General features: G+C 35.8%; 1 protein-coding gene across 3 annotated transcripts in view; it reads left to right on the top strand.

Annotated features, from left to right (window-relative positions):
• Positions 1-16,838, top strand: part of NDUFS1 (NADH:ubiquinone oxidoreductase core subunit S1) — a 36,913-nt gene that overhangs the window by 3,561 nt on the left and 16,514 nt on the right. For all 3 annotated transcript variants that reach the window (XM_081262499.1, XM_081262500.1, XM_081262501.1), the window contains exons 2-13: positions 743-807; positions 1,489-1,580; positions 4,134-4,241; positions 5,440-5,516; positions 6,165-6,246; positions 6,335-6,465; positions 7,348-7,533; positions 10,845-10,979; positions 11,965-12,079; positions 13,987-14,132; positions 14,457-14,585; positions 16,314-16,443. In XM_081262499.1, coding sequence (XP_081118625.1) covers positions 747-807; positions 1,489-1,580; positions 4,134-4,241; positions 5,440-5,516; positions 6,165-6,246; positions 6,335-6,465; positions 7,348-7,533; positions 10,845-10,979; positions 11,965-12,079; positions 13,987-14,132; positions 14,457-14,585; positions 16,314-16,443 — 1,392 coding nt within the window. In that variant the 5' untranslated portion in view covers positions 743-746. The remainder of the gene's footprint in view (positions 1-742; positions 808-1,488; positions 1,581-4,133; positions 4,242-5,439; positions 5,517-6,164; positions 6,247-6,334; positions 6,466-7,347; positions 7,534-10,844; positions 10,980-11,964; positions 12,080-13,986; positions 14,133-14,456; positions 14,586-16,313; positions 16,444-16,838) is intronic.

Raw genomic sequence — 16,838 nt, 5'->3', positions numbered from 1 at the left:
ACCCAATGATAGAATGGATGCTTGTAGAAAAGACAGAAAAGCTTTATTTTACACAGTGTTAATGATAAATTCAGTCATTCTTGTTTATTTTTCTATACTGTAGTGATTTAAATTTTATCTTTTCTTTGTGGTTATAAAATAGCAAAACTGCCTTTTCCATAGTATTAGAAAGTCCAAATTTAGAGCTAAGCACGGTGGCACAAACCTGTAATCCAAGCAACTCAAGAAAAATAAAAGGGACTAGGAATGTAGCTCAGTAGTAAAACACCCCTGGGTTTAATCCCTGCTACCAATAAATAAATAAATAAATGAAATAAAAAACAAATTTATACACTAGCTACTCCTTCTGAGCTGATTGGCATTGTACAAATCCCTTAAAGTTTCTGAGATTATTATCTGTAGAATTTGAGGGAAGGCAGGAGTGGCTGAGGCAGGAGGATCACAAGTTCAGAGCCAGCCTAGCAACTTGGTGAAACCCTAAGCAACTCAGCAAGATCCTGTCTCTAAATAAAATATAAAAAGGGGCTGGGGATGTGGCCCAGTGGTTAAGCACCCCTTGGTTTAATCCCCGGTACCAAAAAAAAAAAAAAAAAAAAAAGAACTTGAGGGAAAAATTTAATATCAGAACTTGTAAATGCTTAATGGCATATTATATATGAAGTGCTACAAAACAGAACTAAAAAGTTTGTAATTATGTGGGGTTTTTTCCCTATAATAATATAACTCTTTGTTTTATTTTTAGCAATATGTTAAGGATACCTGTTAGAAGGGCCTTAGTGGGCCTTTCTAAGTCTCCTAAAGGATATGGTAAGTTGTGTTTTGTTTTTACATTTGTGTATATGAGACTTTATCTTTGTAAAAATTGGTCTAAACCTTATACCCGTAACATGTTTTAAATAAAAATACAGTGTTCACTTCAGTAGCATGTATACTAAAATTGGAACGAGTCAGAGAAGATTAGCATGACCCCTGTGCAAGGATGACATATAAATTTGTGAAGTATTCCATATTTTCATGTATGTACAATATGTCCAAATATACTCTACTGTAATATATATCTAAAAAGAAAAAAATTTAAAAATAGAGACAAATTATTTAAGTTGACAGAATAATTTTCAGAATAAAACTGTGGGGGGGGGAGCATAGTGGTGCAAGCCTATAATTCCAACAGCTTGGGAGGCTGAGGCAGGAGGATTACAAGTTCAAAGCCAGCCTCAGCAACTTAGCGAGGCCCTAAGCAACTCAGCAAGACTTTGTCTCTAAATAAGATATTAAAAAGGGCTGGAGATGTGGCTCAGTGGTTAAGAGCCCCTGGGTTCAATACTTGGTACCAAAAATAAATGAATAAATAAAAGTAGACAATCGTACTTTGATATTCAGGCTTGAGTTTATATCTAGAGAAATAAGAAATAAGTATGAAATGAAGAAACATTTTGAATGCAGTGTTTATGTGATGTTAATTTTTCACCTCATTGTTTTGATGGTCAGTTCGAACTACTGCCACAGCAGCAAGCAACTTGATTGAAGTATTCGTTGATGGTCAGTCTGTCATGGTGGAACCAGGGACTACTGTCCTCCAAGTAAGCATATATTCTAATTCTTTATTTTTGTGAGTGTGTTCTTCGATTAAAAAAAAAAAAGTAATTCCTTTATATTGTTTATTCTAAAAAAAACCCCACTACATATAACAACATTATATGACACTAGTTGGATTTTCAGTTGTGATATTTCAAAGTAAACTATCATTTATATGTGTTTTACAGTCTTAGTGAACTATGGTGGTAGTTCTTTTGTTTCACTTCTGCCTTCCAAATGATACCCATTAAGAAATTTGAAGTTCTCTAAAATAAATTTTTGGTTACTATAGGTAAGTGGGAAAATATAACCTTATTTTGTTGTGGGCCTGCTTGATGCTTTTAACTTTCATGTAACTTGAATTTTAATAATTTCTAGGAATGTGTCCTATAATGCAGGTATGTAGATGGTGGAATATTTTGAATTCATGCCTTAAATACTCAATGTTCCAACTTCCCCCAGAAATATAACAGATTTGGTCATGAGAAGTGATGCTTCATTCCATCTGCAGATCAGCACAGAACTAAATGTTCATTGTTTATTTCAACAGTCATTTCTAGATTATCTGTGAGGCATTGATACAAAGCACTAAATATGTAACAGAAATATGTTCAAGGTGCAATGGAAAGTATTTTGGCATAGAATAGGTGGTAGCAGAAAGAGATGTCAGGGGCATCTCATACAATCCCTGAGGAAGTTTTAAAGGATGAGTAGGTATGTTTATATGTGAATAAGGACAATGTGCATTTTCTGTGGAAAAATAATTAAGGCAGATAACTTGTATTTAGGAAGCCTCAAATAGTTTGGTATTGATAAAACATGAGGTATATGTAGGAGATGAGATAGCAGAAAATCAAGGTATGAGGAGGGGTAGGGCTAGTCATGAAATAAAATATTTGCCAATTAAAGAGCTTGTTGTTGGACCTTTGGAAAATTTGAAAGCTAGTAAACACTTGACAATGACTGTAGAGGATGATAGTTTGGAGAACAGCAAAACCAGTGTGGGAAAAGGAAAAAAATATCTTGTATTTATGAAACACTAAATTTTAAAAAGCCTAAAATAGATAGTAGTAGTGGAATTGAAAACAAGAAGGATGTATTCAAGGGATAATAAGACTCAGATAAACAGGCCTTTAGACCTGATAGAGAACAGGAGTTTTTTTTTTGTTTGTTTGTTTAAATGGGTTTTTGTTTTTTAGCTTATTTGTATGTAGGGGATAGAAACAGGTTAAATTTAAGCTGTCTATAGAACTACATATTCAAATGCCTATTTAAGTCTGAAGTTTAGAGAAGTGAAATATCTGGACTATGGCTAAAGGTTTAAGTTTAGTCATCATGTAGAATGTGACCTAGTATGAAGGCTATGACAGTGTTTCATTTTTATACCTGCTGCATCTAGCACATTTTTGTGGACTAAATGGTTAAACACATTTTCCCTAACTAAACAGTTAAAAAATTGAAAGTTGATAAGATTAGAGTGAGAGCAGAGGATTGAAGAACTAGTGTAGAGGAAATTTGAACATGTTTATAGACTAATAGAAGAAGGAACTTGCAGAGAAGGAGGGTAGTAATTGGTAGAGTGAGGCTAATTCTTCTCTCTTGGCAAAAAGAAACTGGGAAGAGCTTCAGCTAGTGTAAGAATGTGAGTCCTGGGCTGGGTGTATGGAGCCAAAGACAGAACTAGATAATAGCCAGCTAGATGATGTGAGAGGTATCTCTAATCCAAAGGAAGGAAGGAAGGAAGTCCATATATGAAACCACTGGAACAAAGTTTAAGGGGGAGCCTTTGTAGACAGTGCTTTAGAACAGATGTGGGAAGTCAGTCTGAGAATACTTTATCCAGTTTCTCTTTCACATAAGATCAAGGCATGATGATGGGTCTTAGATCTCTTGGGGCAGCTTCAGCGCCAACAGGGGTGCAAATCAAGAATCAAAAAAGGAGGTTATCAGAAATGAAATAAGAATGGGTGAAAATACAGATATTTATGGACAGGAAAAATAAAGTGGCCTCCCCACCCCCTTCTATTTTGACAAGAACAGCAATGAAGTCAGATTATTCCAATGCTGATTTTGGCGGGGGTAGGGGGAATACTGGGGATTGAACCCAGGGATGCTTAACCACTGAGCCACATCCCTGGCCCTTTTTATTTTATTTTATTTTATTTTTTTGAGACATGGTCTTGCTAAGTCGCTAAGCCTGCCTTTGAACTTGTGATCCCCCTTCTTCAGCTTCCCAAGTCATTGAGCTTACAGGTGTACATCAAGACATCTGGCTCTAATGCAAATTTTTTTTTTTAATACTTTATTTTATTTATTTTTATGCAGTGTTGAGGATTTTTTTTTTTTTGCATTTTTTTTTAAAGAGAGAGTGAGAGAGGAGAGAGAGAGAGAGAATTTTTAATATTTATTTTTTAGTTCTCGGTGGACACAACATCTTTGTTGGTATGTGGTGCTGAGGATCGAACCTGGGCCGCACGCATGCCAGGCGAGCGCGCTACCACTTGAGCCACATCCCCAGCCCCCTCTAATGCACATTTTTAAAAAATTTTGTCTTATAGGCTTGTGAGAAGGTTGGCATGCAGATCCCTCGATTTTGTTATCACGAAAGGTTATCTGTTGCTGGAAACTGCAGGATGTGCCTTGTTGAAATTGAGAAAGCTCCTAAGGTACTTAATTCCTATAATTCCACACCATGCTGTAGAAGGCAGAAAACAGTAAATCTTGCCACAAACTTTATTTAAAGTCAGTACTGTCGTAGAGGAGAACTTAGCCCTGTTTACTTATTATCTGCAAATTCAATGTTTTTTTGGGGGAGGCACAGTTGACTTATTTGTTTCAAAACTAGAAATACATTGATAGAAGTGCCTTATGAATCTAAGTGCCATATAATTGTAATGGGTCTAGAAATTAAATATGATTTGCCAAGTAGCACATTTAAAGTGGTTATGTGGTACCATTTTCACTCGAGAGAAGGGTTGTAGTGAAGAAGTTCACTTTGAGTAGTTTAATTGCATTTTGGTGGTTAGTAGCACCTACAAATGAAAGTATAGTTTTATGATGTTCTGTTTCACAGCAGAATAAAAAAAAAAATGCATCAGCTATTAGAATATATTTAAGAAATAGAGTGTCTTAGTTTGTTTTGTTTTGCTATTTAAAAAATATATCTGAGACTAGGTACTTTATGATCTTTATAAAGAGATTATTTAGCTCACAGTTGAGATGCTAAAAGTCCCAAAATGAGGCATTCCTGTCTGGCTGGCCTTTGCTGAGAGGATCTCTGGTAGCTTCATAACGTGGCAAAAGAGGAAGCAAGAGACCAGGGTGGGGTCTCACCTTGCTTTTTATAATAACACACTAACTGGAACTAATCTACTCCTCTGAGACCTAACCTCAGAGACCAGCATTAATCTGTTGGAATTCTATAACCTTCCATTAGGCTCTACCTCTTAAGAGGTCCCTCCACCTTTCAATACCATTAGTCTGGGGACCATGCTTCCAGCACCTAAACCTTTGGAGGATAAATCATGTCCAAATCATAGCAATATCTTAATTGTTTATAGGAAGAATGTGAAATACCAGATTATCCATATTATAACAATGAAAAGTTGGAAAATTCTATCTGGAAAAATATTGTTTTTTGCTTGTTTATTTTTTAGTTTTTAGTTTTAGGTGGACACAATATGTTCATTTTACATTTATGTGGTGCTGAGGATCGAACCCAGCGCCTCGTGCATGCTAGGCGAGCACTCTACCGCTGAGCAGTGGTACTACCCCAGCCCCATGTTTGTTTTTGAATATATAACTTAATGCTGTTATGTAATTTAATGTTAAATATAGATATGAATTTTTCTGTTGAAATTCCAGGTTGTAGCTGCTTGTGCTATGCCAGTAATGAAGGGTTGGAATATCCTGACAAACTCAGAAAAATCTAAGAAAGCCAGGTACTTTGTTGTTACTAATGTAGTAGACTTTCTTAACATGATATTTAGACCTCCCATTGACTAGAAATTTAGTATCTAACTCTGAAGAAGTTGGTGTGCTTGGCTTATAAAAGTAATGGAGATAAGTACACGTATAAGGAAGTCAAGTCAGGGATTTATGGAATTAACTTTAAAATGGAATCATCATTTAAGACCCTTGTTTAGTAACTTGCTCAAGTTGTGATGAAAAAGAATTTAGATTTAATTTAGTACAATTATTATTAGTAATCGTACTAAATTAAATCTAATTTAATTTTCAGAAGCCCTTTCAACAACTTTTAACAATATATACTTATATATACTTAAATATTGTTAAAAGTTATAATTTCCTAGATTCTCTAGTGATATTTTATCCAAGACTCTTAAACAGTTTTCAAATTTTGTTTAGTACTTCCAGAATGATAGTTACATTTGCATTTCTTATAATGCATGTAAAATCATTACTCCCTGTATAAGAAAAAATTTATCTGTGAAGATAAGTAGCCTATAGGTAAACCATTCGGAGTGCTAGTTTATTTATGACATTTTAAAAAATTTATTCTTTTTTAGATATACATGACAGTAGAGTGTATTTTGATGTTATTTTATGTATTTCAATTTTTCATACAGAGAAGGGGTGATGGAGTTCTTACTAGCCAATCACCCATTGGACTGTCCCATTTGTGACCAGGGAGGCGAATGTGATCTGCAGGTATTTAGTATAGTTTTTTAAATCTTTTTGATTCTCTCAAGTTTTAATTTCATTGGTAGCCTTAGATTGACTCTTTTGTCTGCTTAAGGATCAGTCCATGATGTTTGGAAGTGATAGGAGCCGATTTTTAGAGGGTAAACGGGCTGTGGAAGACAAGAACATCGGGCCATTGGTAAAGACCATCATGACTAGATGCATACAGTGTACTCGATGCATCAGGTAATTTTTTTCTCTCTTCTGTAATATTATTGTAAATGTTCACAGAAGTTAGTGGAATAACAATGGAAAGGAGGGCAATTTTTGTTTAGTGGGGGAAGAAGGCTTCTGGTTTTAGTATGCCAATAAGTGGGCCGGACACGTTGACACACTCCTGTAATCCCGGTGGCTTGGGAGTCTGAGGCAGGAGGATTGAGATTTCAAACCCAGCCTCAGCAATGGTGACACTCTAAGCAACTCAGTGAGACCCTGTCTAGAAATAAAATACAAAATAGGGCTAGGGATGGATCTCAGTGATTGAGTGCCCCTGAGTTTAATCCCTGGTACCAAAAAAAAAAAAGGCCAATAAATGAGTAAATTGTTCACTTTCAATTAATATCAACTTAAGGTGAATTTAAAAAGTAAAATTGAACTGGGTATGTGGTGTATGCCTGTAACTCCAGCCACTTGAAAGACTGAGGCAGGAGGATCACAAATTTGAGGCCAGCATGAGAAACTTAGCAAAACCCTGTCTCAAAAAGTTAAAAAAAAAAAAAAAAAAAAAAAAGACTCGGGATATAACTCAGTGTAGAGTGCCCCTGAGTTCAATCCCTAGTACTACAAGAAAAACAAACTAAAAAAGTTAAATAAAAATTAAACCCTACAAGTATTCATCCTAAGATAACTTGTTGAGCTGTCTGCCTAGGATTTGTACAGTTTTCTGTTTGCATATTGTATCTCAATTAAATGCAAATATTTATTGAATTGTCTTTATTCAAGGACTGTGCTCACCACTGAAAATATACTCATGGCTTTTTAGTGTTTTGAATATCATATTCTTTGTGACCATTAACAGGAAAAAATTTTCTGGACTCAACCATTTGACAGCATATTTTTATCTTACAGGTTTGCAAGTGAGATTGCAGGAGTAGATGATCTGGGAACAACAGGCAGAGGAAATGATATGCAAGTTGGCACATATGTTGAAAAAATGTTCATGTCTGAATTATCTGGGAATATCATTGATATCTGCCCTGTAGGTGCCCTAACCTCTAAGCCCTATGCCTTTACTGCACGGCCTTGGGAAACAAGGTATTGATCTTCTTTGACAATTTGTTTTTTAATATAATTTATTACTGTTCAAAGAATGTTCAGTGTCATTTTCTTTCTGAGTGATTCTTTTTTTTTTTTTTTTTTTAGTTGAACATAATATCTTTATTTTTATATGGTGCTGAGAATCAAACTCAGAGCCTCACCCATGTTAGGGGAGCACTCTGCAGCTGAGCCACAACTGTAGCCCCTCTTCCTGAGTTTTAATTATTTTGTTTGCTAAGTTTTTATTTGTTATTTTGTTTGTAAAATCATTTTATTGGAATATAAGTAGTTATATTGAAGGATAGGATGAATCTTGTGTAAATTAATTGTCACTTTCTTGAAAATTAATTCTAAAGTACTTATTTACAAAATTATTCTTTTCACACGTTCTTTCAAGGTGTAAAATAGTCTTGATACTTTAAATTTATAGTCTCTTATTGTACATTGTTTTCAACCATGTGGAAATGTCATATTTTATTTAACCATCTCCTGTTAGTATATGTTTATTTATTTTTTAATTTTTTTTCTTTTTTGTAGATGTAGATGGACAGAATGCCTTTATTTTATTTATTTTTATGTGGTGCTGAGGATCGAACCTAGTGCCTCATGCATGCTAGGCAGGTGCTCTGCCACTGAGCTACAGCCCCAGCCCCTAGTATATGTTTAGCTCGTTTGTAACTCTATAATTGTAAATCTGTAAAAAACATTGCTATTCTGATTCTTTTGATAAAACCAAGAAATGGAGTAGGTAGATAGAACAGGTGAGAATATTTTTAAGGTTCTTGAAATGTATTAAAAAAATTTCTCTCCAGTTTTTATTGTTGTTTGTGAAGAGGGATTGAACCTATGGACATTTACCACTAAGCTCCATCTCCCATCCTTTTTATTTTGATTTTGATGTAGGGCCTTGCAAGTTGCCAAGGCTGCCCTCAAAGCTGTGATCCTCATGCCTCAGCCTCCCAAGTCACTGGGATTATAGATGTGTACCACTGTGCCTGGCTTATTTTAAAGTTTATATTTTTCAACTCCAGCTTTTTAATTTCTGAGTTTGTTTGTTGTTGCTTAAAAAAATAGTTTCTGGCTGGACAGAAATCACAAATTCACAAGTTTAAGGCCAGCCCAGGCAAGTTAGTGAGAACTTGCCTCAAAATTTTAAAAATGGGCTGGGTATATAGCTCAGTGTAGAATGTTTGTCTAGCATACATAAAGCTCTAGATTCATTCCCCAGTTCCACAAAATAATAATGATAATAATAATTTCTCTTCTTACTGAGAATCTCTTGACTCATAGTTGTCATACTTCTCCTTTAATTTAATGGTTTTCCTTGAATGTATTTTTTTTAATTTTTTTTAGTTATAGATGGACACAATATCTGTGTTTTGTTTATTTATTTTTATGTGGTGCTGAGGATCGAGCCCAAGGCCTCATCCTTGCTAGGCAAGTGCTCTGCCACTAAGCCACAGCCCCAGCCCCTCCTTGAATGTATTTTAATATTTATTTTTATGTGCAATTTCTTAGAAATTGCCTGTGTCAGCATAGCTTAGTAGTCAGATGATTGTGCTCAAATAATGAGCCAGTACGACTTCCATCCTCTGCCAATGGGTAGATAGAGGAGCATATTCAAAGTTCAGGCCATTTTTCAACTCAGACCAGCTATGATAGTCAGCTTTTGTTTCTGTAACAATCTGAGCTAATCAACTTAAAAATTTTATTTGCCTCACAGTTTTGTAGGTTTCAGCCCACATTTGGCTGGCCACATTGCTTCTGGGCCTGTGGTGGAGCAACACATCTTGTCAGGATGTGTTCCCATTAGATATCACCTCTTAAAAGTTACATTACCTTCCAATAGCACCAAGGACTGGGAACCAAGCTTTTAACACATGGGTCTTTGTGGGAAACTTTCCAGATCCAAACTACAGCACCAGCTTTTACTTTGTCTTGAGTCTTCTGAGTCTCGGTGTTGTCCAACAGTGTTTGAATAGTAAGGCCCTCTCTCGTGTCAGAATGGTTGCCCCAGATGACTACAACCTCACCCTAGTGCACTCTTGATGCTCATGAGCTATAAGGACCTCCAAGATACCATGTTTACAGGCAAGTTTGCCCCTTGCTCCAAATTGTGTAATCACATATTCTCCCTGTCCCACCCTGGAAGAAATTCCAGATGGTGAAGAGGGGGATAGGTGTTGCACCAAATTAGACCACTACAGATTTTTACTGTTCTTACTCAAAGCAAAGCAAAGCATGAAAAACAGATATGGCACGGTGGCGCATACCTGTAACACCTTGTAATCCCAGCGTTTTGGGAGGCATAGAAGGATCGAAAGTTCACAGCCAGCCTCAGCAATGGTAAGGCTCTAAGCAACTCAGTGAGACCCTGTCTGTAAATAAAATACAAAAAAAAAATAAATAGGGCTAGGGATGTGGCCCAGTGGTTGAGTGCCCCTAAGTTCAATCTCTGGTCATCCCTTCCCCCCGCCCCCCAAAAAAGCTTCTCACTCTGTTGTATGCTTTTGGTAGATGCCTTTAAATTGTATGCCTTTTCTGAAATGGTGTGTTGTGTTTTTTTTGTCAATTTTTTTCTAGCTTTGGTTTTGCTTTTTGGAAGGAGAAATATATTGAGCTCTTTAATTAGCTATAGCCAAAAATTCTGCCCTTGCTATTTATTTTGATGCTCAAATTGCCCCAGATTTAGCTAGTTGTAGCCCTTTTAAATTGACTTGTGTGGGGGCTGGGATTGTGGCTCAGTGGTAGAGTGCTCACCTGGCATGCACAAGGCACTGAGTTCGATCCTCAGCACCACATGAATGTAAAATAAAGATATTGTGTCCACCTAAAACTTAAGAATAAATATTTTTTTAAAAATTGACTTCTGTGTCAGACAATAGGTTTAAAGGCTTCATTATTACATTAGGAATTTATATGATGTGTTCAAATATGGGCATACTTTATTATTGTAATTCCTCTGAGTTTCATTTTTTTTTTTTTAATAAGCACTCTACTGACTAAGCTATATTCTCAGCCCTGATCTGTAATCTTTTTTTTTTTAATTTTTTATTTTTTAGTTTTCAACAGACACAACCTCTTTGTTTGTATGTGGTGCTGAGGATCGAACCCGGGCCGCACACATGCCAGTTGAGCGTGCTACTGCTTGAGCCACATTCCCAGCCCCCTGAGTTTCATTTTCTAAAAACTTAGATGGAATTGTACAAAAAAAAAATAATAATAATTTTTTTTTTTTTGTAAAACCAGGTAACAAAAATTGTTCTTATTCTCAAAATGAACATAGTAAATATATGTTATTTTCTCAGAAAGACAGAATCCATTGATGTAATGGATGCAGTTGGAAGTAATATTGTGGTTAGCACAAGAACTGGAGAGGTAATGAGAATTTTGCCACGAATGCATGAGGACATCAATGAAGAATGGATCTCTGATAAAACCAGGTATATGCCATTTGGTTTTCCTTAACTTTTACAATTGATTTAGAATAAATTTTATGATAATTTTTTATGAAAAATATTTGTAGCCAGGCGTGGTGGTGCATGCCTGTAATCTCAGCCACTCGGGAGGCTGAGACAGGAGGATCATAAGTTCAAAGCCAGCCTCAGCAATGGCGAGGCACTAAGCAACTCAGTGAGACCCTATCTCTAAATAAAACACAAAATAGGGCTGGGGATGTGGCTCAGTGGTTGAGTGCCCCTGAGTTCAGTCCCCAGTACCTCCCCCACAAAAAAAGAAAATATTTATATTTGTAAATTAGATAATGAATATATACTATTGAAATCTGAGCTTTTATGTAGAGAATGGGACAAAACTGGCATTAATGGTCCTAGGTTTATTGCTGGCTTTTGTGTTAACCTGGAGAAAAAAATTTTTCCGTCCCACATGGAGAAAGTGAAGTAAACTAAGATAGTTTTTCAAGGTATTATTGTTCATCGGAAAAAAGAAGCTAAATATAGGAGTTTGCACAGTATGGTTTTGAAAAAATATCTAGAGGTACTCAAGTTTTGTAAGTAATGGTTTAGGGGCTGGGTCTGTAGCTCAGTGGCAGAGCACTTGCCTTGTATGTGTGAGGCACTGGGTTTGATCCTCAGCATCACATAAAAATAAACAAATAAAAATAAACATGCTGTCCATCTACAACTACAAAAAAATAGATTTGGCTTTTCAGCTATTGTATTTTGTTGTGTTGTAAGTTTAAAAAATTGTTCAGCTAGTTGAAAAGGTTTAAGTGATGTTCATAAAATTATCTGCTAATTCCTCTCCAAAAAAATGTAGAATAGTTATTTGTTTCTAGGTACTTATTCTGTTTGATAGTTAACCTATCTTGTATTTAAATAACATTTCTTGTAGATTTTAAACTTGAAAATTATATTTGCCTCTTCAGCAAGATTCTACAAACGAAATGGTGTGATTTCTGTTGTCTAGATTTGCCTATGATGGGCTAAAACGTCAAAGACTTACCGAGCCGATGGTCAGAAACGAAAAGGGACTTTTAAGCTATACTTCCTGGGAAGATGCACTGTCTCGTGTAGCTGGAATGGTAAAATAGAAATGTAGAATAAATACAGTGTGATTTTTCAAGAAACATTTTTACCAGAGGGTCTTCCTTTCATTCCTGTTACCAAGATTATAATTGATCGCTTTTCATTTTATATTTTTTAAAAGCCATGTGCTAGATGTAATGCTAGATATGGTATACAGACCACTGACACATGATCCCTACCTTCCCACAATGTTATAGTAAAGAAATATGCATAATTAGGCAATTATCTTACACTGCTTTACGTAGTTGTACCTGGACTAATATGAGAAAGACATGGAGAGGGAGGCCTAACAAATAGCATATCAAGATGCTTTCTTTTTATTTATTTATTTATTTATTTATTTATTAGTTAGTTATTGGCGGACACAACATCTTTGTTTGTATGCAGTGCTGGAGGATCGAACCCGGGCCGCACGCATTCCAGGCGGGCGCGCTACCGCTTGAGCCACATCCCCAGCCCCTCAAGATGCTTTCTTAAAAAATGATGTCATGTGCAGTAAAATAGATGGAACCTGAGAACATTATGTTAAGCGAAAATTAGCCAAACTCAGAAGGTCAGGGGTCATATGTTTTCTCTCATATGTGGAAGCTAGAGAGGAAAAAGGAAAAGAAGGTGGTAGGGGGAAATCTCATAAAAATTGAAGGGAGACACATTTTCAAAAGCTAATATCTGAAAGATATTTCATTTTTTTCACATATTCAGACCCATGACTTTATGAGTTACCCTCTCTTGGCTTCACTTATAAATAGGAATAAAATAGTACCTATTTCAAAAAAAAAAATTGAAGGGAGATCAGTAGAGTAGAGGAGTGAGACCAGGAGGAAGGCATGGGGAAGAGAAAGGGAAAATAGTGGGGAATAATATTGACTATAGTTACATTATGTATATGTACAGATATGACAGCAAATCCCATTGTGTACATCTATAATGCACCAATTAAAAATAAGGGGAAGGGCTGGGGATGTGGCTTAAGCGGTAGAGCGCTCGCCTGGCATGCATGCGGCCCGGGTTCGATCCTCAGCACCACATACCAGCAAAGATGTTGTGTCCGCCGAGAACTAAGAAATAAATATTTAAAAAATTCTCTCTCTCTCTCTCTCTCTCTCTCTCTCTCTCTCTCTCTCTCACACTCTCTCTTTAAAAGAAAAAAAAAATAAGGGGAAAGGGCTGGGGATGTGGCTCAAGCGGTAGCGTGCTCGCCTGATGTGCGTGCGGCCCGGATTCGATCCTCAGCACCACATACAAACAAAGATGTAGTGTCCGCCGAGAACTAAGAAAAAATAAATAAAATATTAAAATTCTCTCTCACTCTCTCTTTAAAAAAAATAAATAAAAATAAGGGGAAAAAAGATACCTTCTTAGAGAAGGTGATTTTTTATGTAAAGTCAAAGAATGAATATGAATCTAAGAATAAATACAGAGCAAAAATGGAAGGGCTAGGGTGTTACTCAGTGGTATTGAACATGCTTGTTGTACATAAAACCCTAAATTTTAATTCCAACAACAAAGTTTAAAAAAAAAAAAAAGTGGGGGGGAAATGATTATCTGGCCCGAAAAAGCAACATAGACAAAGGCCTAGAAGGAATGGTAGATAAGAAAATGTTGCATTTAAAGTATCCCTAACTCCACAGTCTTCATTCTCCAGATCTCATTTTTAAGCCCCTTTATTCCTACATATAAGATAAACAGTGTCCATTCAAGCGGAGTTCTTAGGCTTGGCCCCACATACACCTCTGTTGCTTCTCATATTTAAATAAATTACTAATCAGTGCAGAACTTTTTAGTTAGAAGTTTGTTACTTTTTTTGTATTTGAAAATGATTGTTGTTTTATTCTCTGAATAATTTATTGTGGTCTCCGCTGACTGTAGGTTTCCTGGTGATATCCTTTTCATCCATCTCTAGTTGCAGAGTTTTCAAGGCAAGGATGTGGCAGCAGTTGCAGGTGGCTTGGTAGATGCTGAAGCCCTAGTAGCTCTGAAAGATTTGCTTAATAGAGTGGACTCTGAAACCTTATGCACTGAAGAGGTCTTCCCCACTGCAGGAGCTGGGTGAGGATTATGAAGCTATGTCCAGGCTCTCATTTTCCATGTTAGTTAATGTTATGTAAACAAAGTTTTTTTATGGTATCAATGACTTAATAATGGATTCTCCACAAGATCCACAAATTTATTTTCATATATAGACCAAAGTCAGACCAAGAACTATAGGAGATAGCAGGTTCCACTGATTAATAAACATTAGAAATTTTAATTTAGAAATACTTCTTAAATTTTTTATCTGAGAGTGCCATGAGACTGATGATGTGGGACTATTCCATGGTCTTTCAGCATGTATTAGCTTTAAAGTAAACTTGTACTTTATTGTATTTCTAGCACAGATTTGCGTTCCAATTATCTTCTTAATACTACAATTGCTGGTGTAGAAGAGGCAGATGTTGTCCTTCTGGTTGGTACAAATCCACGTTTTGAGGCACCACTATTTAATGCTAGAATTCGAAAGAGGTGAGTAATAATATTTATTCATGATTTTAAAAATATGACATTTTGGGCTGGGGTTAGGCCTTGCAGTAGAGCCCTTGTCTAACACGTGTGGGGCTCTGGGTTCGATCCTCAGCACCACGTATAAATAAAAATAAAATAAAGGCATTGTGTCCACCTATAACTAAAAAAAATTAATAATGACATTTTTCTGGTTTTTATATGAAAAATGATATTTTAGTTGATTCCTACTAAGTGTTAGTTGTAGAGAGACTCCAAAAGATAATTGAAGACTATTTTCTAACAGGTTCATCTTTCCTATGATCACCAGCACCACTGATCTTTTTATTTATTTTGTTAGCTTTCTATTTTGAAATAATTTCAAGATGCTTAAAGTGGTCTTAAGTGAAGTTAACAATTTGCCATATTTGTTTTATGGTACTCTTTCTCTGTATGTATATATGAATGTAATTTCTAAATCATCCAGAGTTAAGTTGTAAACATGATGTGCTGAATACCTCAGTTTACATTCCTTAAATACAAGGGGCAGTCTCTCTCTTTTTTTTTTTTTAAGATATTTATTTTTTAGTTTTGGGTGGACACAACATTTTTATTTTTACTTTTTTATGTGGTGCTAAGGATTGAACCCAGTGCCCCACAAATGCTAGGCGAGCACTGTACCACTTCAGTCACAACCCCAGCCCAAGGGGCATTCTCTTAATCAAAAATTTAGTATCAATATAAAATTGTTACTTAATCCACTGTTTACATTCAAATCTCACAAAATTTTCCTTAATCACTTTTTTAAAAAAATATTTATTTATTAGTTTTAGGTGGACACAATATCCTTACTTTACATTTACATGGTGCTAAGGATTGAACCCATTGCCTCTTGCATTCTAGGCGAGCATTCTACCACTGAGCCACAATCCTAGCCCTCCTTAATCACTTTTATAGCAATTTTATTTTTCCTGTCAAGCATCCACTCAGTAGTGGTGAAACACTGCAGTTAGTGTCATTACTGTCAGGACCCCCTCACCCCCCCACCCCTTGTCCCTTGCAAGAATGTAGGCCATGGACTGGGGATGTTGATCAGTGGTAACAGCATGCATGAAACCATAGACTCAATTCCCCAGCACCATAAGGAAAAAATAATAAAGGCCAGTTATTTTGTAGAATACTTTCTCATCCTCATCTTTTTAACTTATATCTTAAAGATGTATAAATAAGGAACCATATTGTTTAAACTGGGAAACTGTTAAAAGTGGGAGTGCTAACAGGATAACAGGTAAAAATTATCTTAAATAATATGTGGTCAATAGTATGTGGTCACTGCACTTATAATTCTCTTTGATGCAAGTAGCTGCATAATTCCCTGCTATAAGGAATAACTAAAATGACTTAGTTTATTTTCATAAAGTATATTTAAATGTCCTTAATGAGCAATTAAGAAATAGTTGACCATGTCATGTAAATATTGCCAAATAAAAACCTTAGATCAGTTATTCTAAAATTAGTCTTTGTTCATAGCTGACATAGTTAGCATTCTTGTATACCATATTAATGTATTGAATTGTCTTGGCATGTGTTTTTATAGCATTCTTTTTTGAAAGGTATATCTGTTAAGTTTAAATGTTCTGTGAGTTTGTGCTTTTAACGTCTTCTTTGTAAATAGAGGTAGGACTTGGTATTGATGAGGTCAAAGGCTTTGCTTCACTTATCTCTCTAAAAATAGTATTATTTTTATTTCAGCTGGCTTCATAATGACTTGAAAGTAGCGCTTATAGGTAGTCCAGTGGACCTCACTTACCGATATGACCACCTGGGAGACTCCCCTAAAATTCTGCAAGACATTGCTTCCGGTAGCCATTCATTCAGCCAGGTGCTTATTTATCTACTATTGTTTGTTTTTAATTGTTACTGTTTTTTAAGTTTATTGTTTTTGTAATAACAACATGTGATTATGATTAAAATTATTAGCAATACAGAGAAGAATATGGAAGGAAGTAAAGCACTGGGGATATAACTCAGTGGTAGAGCACTTGCCTACCATGTGTGAGGCCTTGGGTTTGATCCCCAGCACTACCAAAAAGAAAGAAAAGCATTATCCAGTGTCCTCCTCCCCACCCCCAAACAGTTATTGATGAAACATAATCATTGCTCTGAGAGAGCTAGATGGATGAATAGATAAGCAAACAAAAAGGAGATCAGAGTGTACATGCTGTCTTTATTTACTAGGGTTTAATGTCTTTGAAATTATTTGGAGAGAATTGAAGT

The sequence above is a fragment of the Spermophilus citellus genome (genome assembly GCF_964194105.1).
Source record: "Spermophilus citellus genome assembly, chromosome: 11".
Lineage (NCBI taxonomy): Eukaryota > Metazoa > Chordata > Mammalia > Rodentia > Sciuridae > Spermophilus > Spermophilus citellus.
Note: the sequence above shows the minus strand (reverse complement) of the source record. Positions and strands in the feature narration are given on the sequence as shown.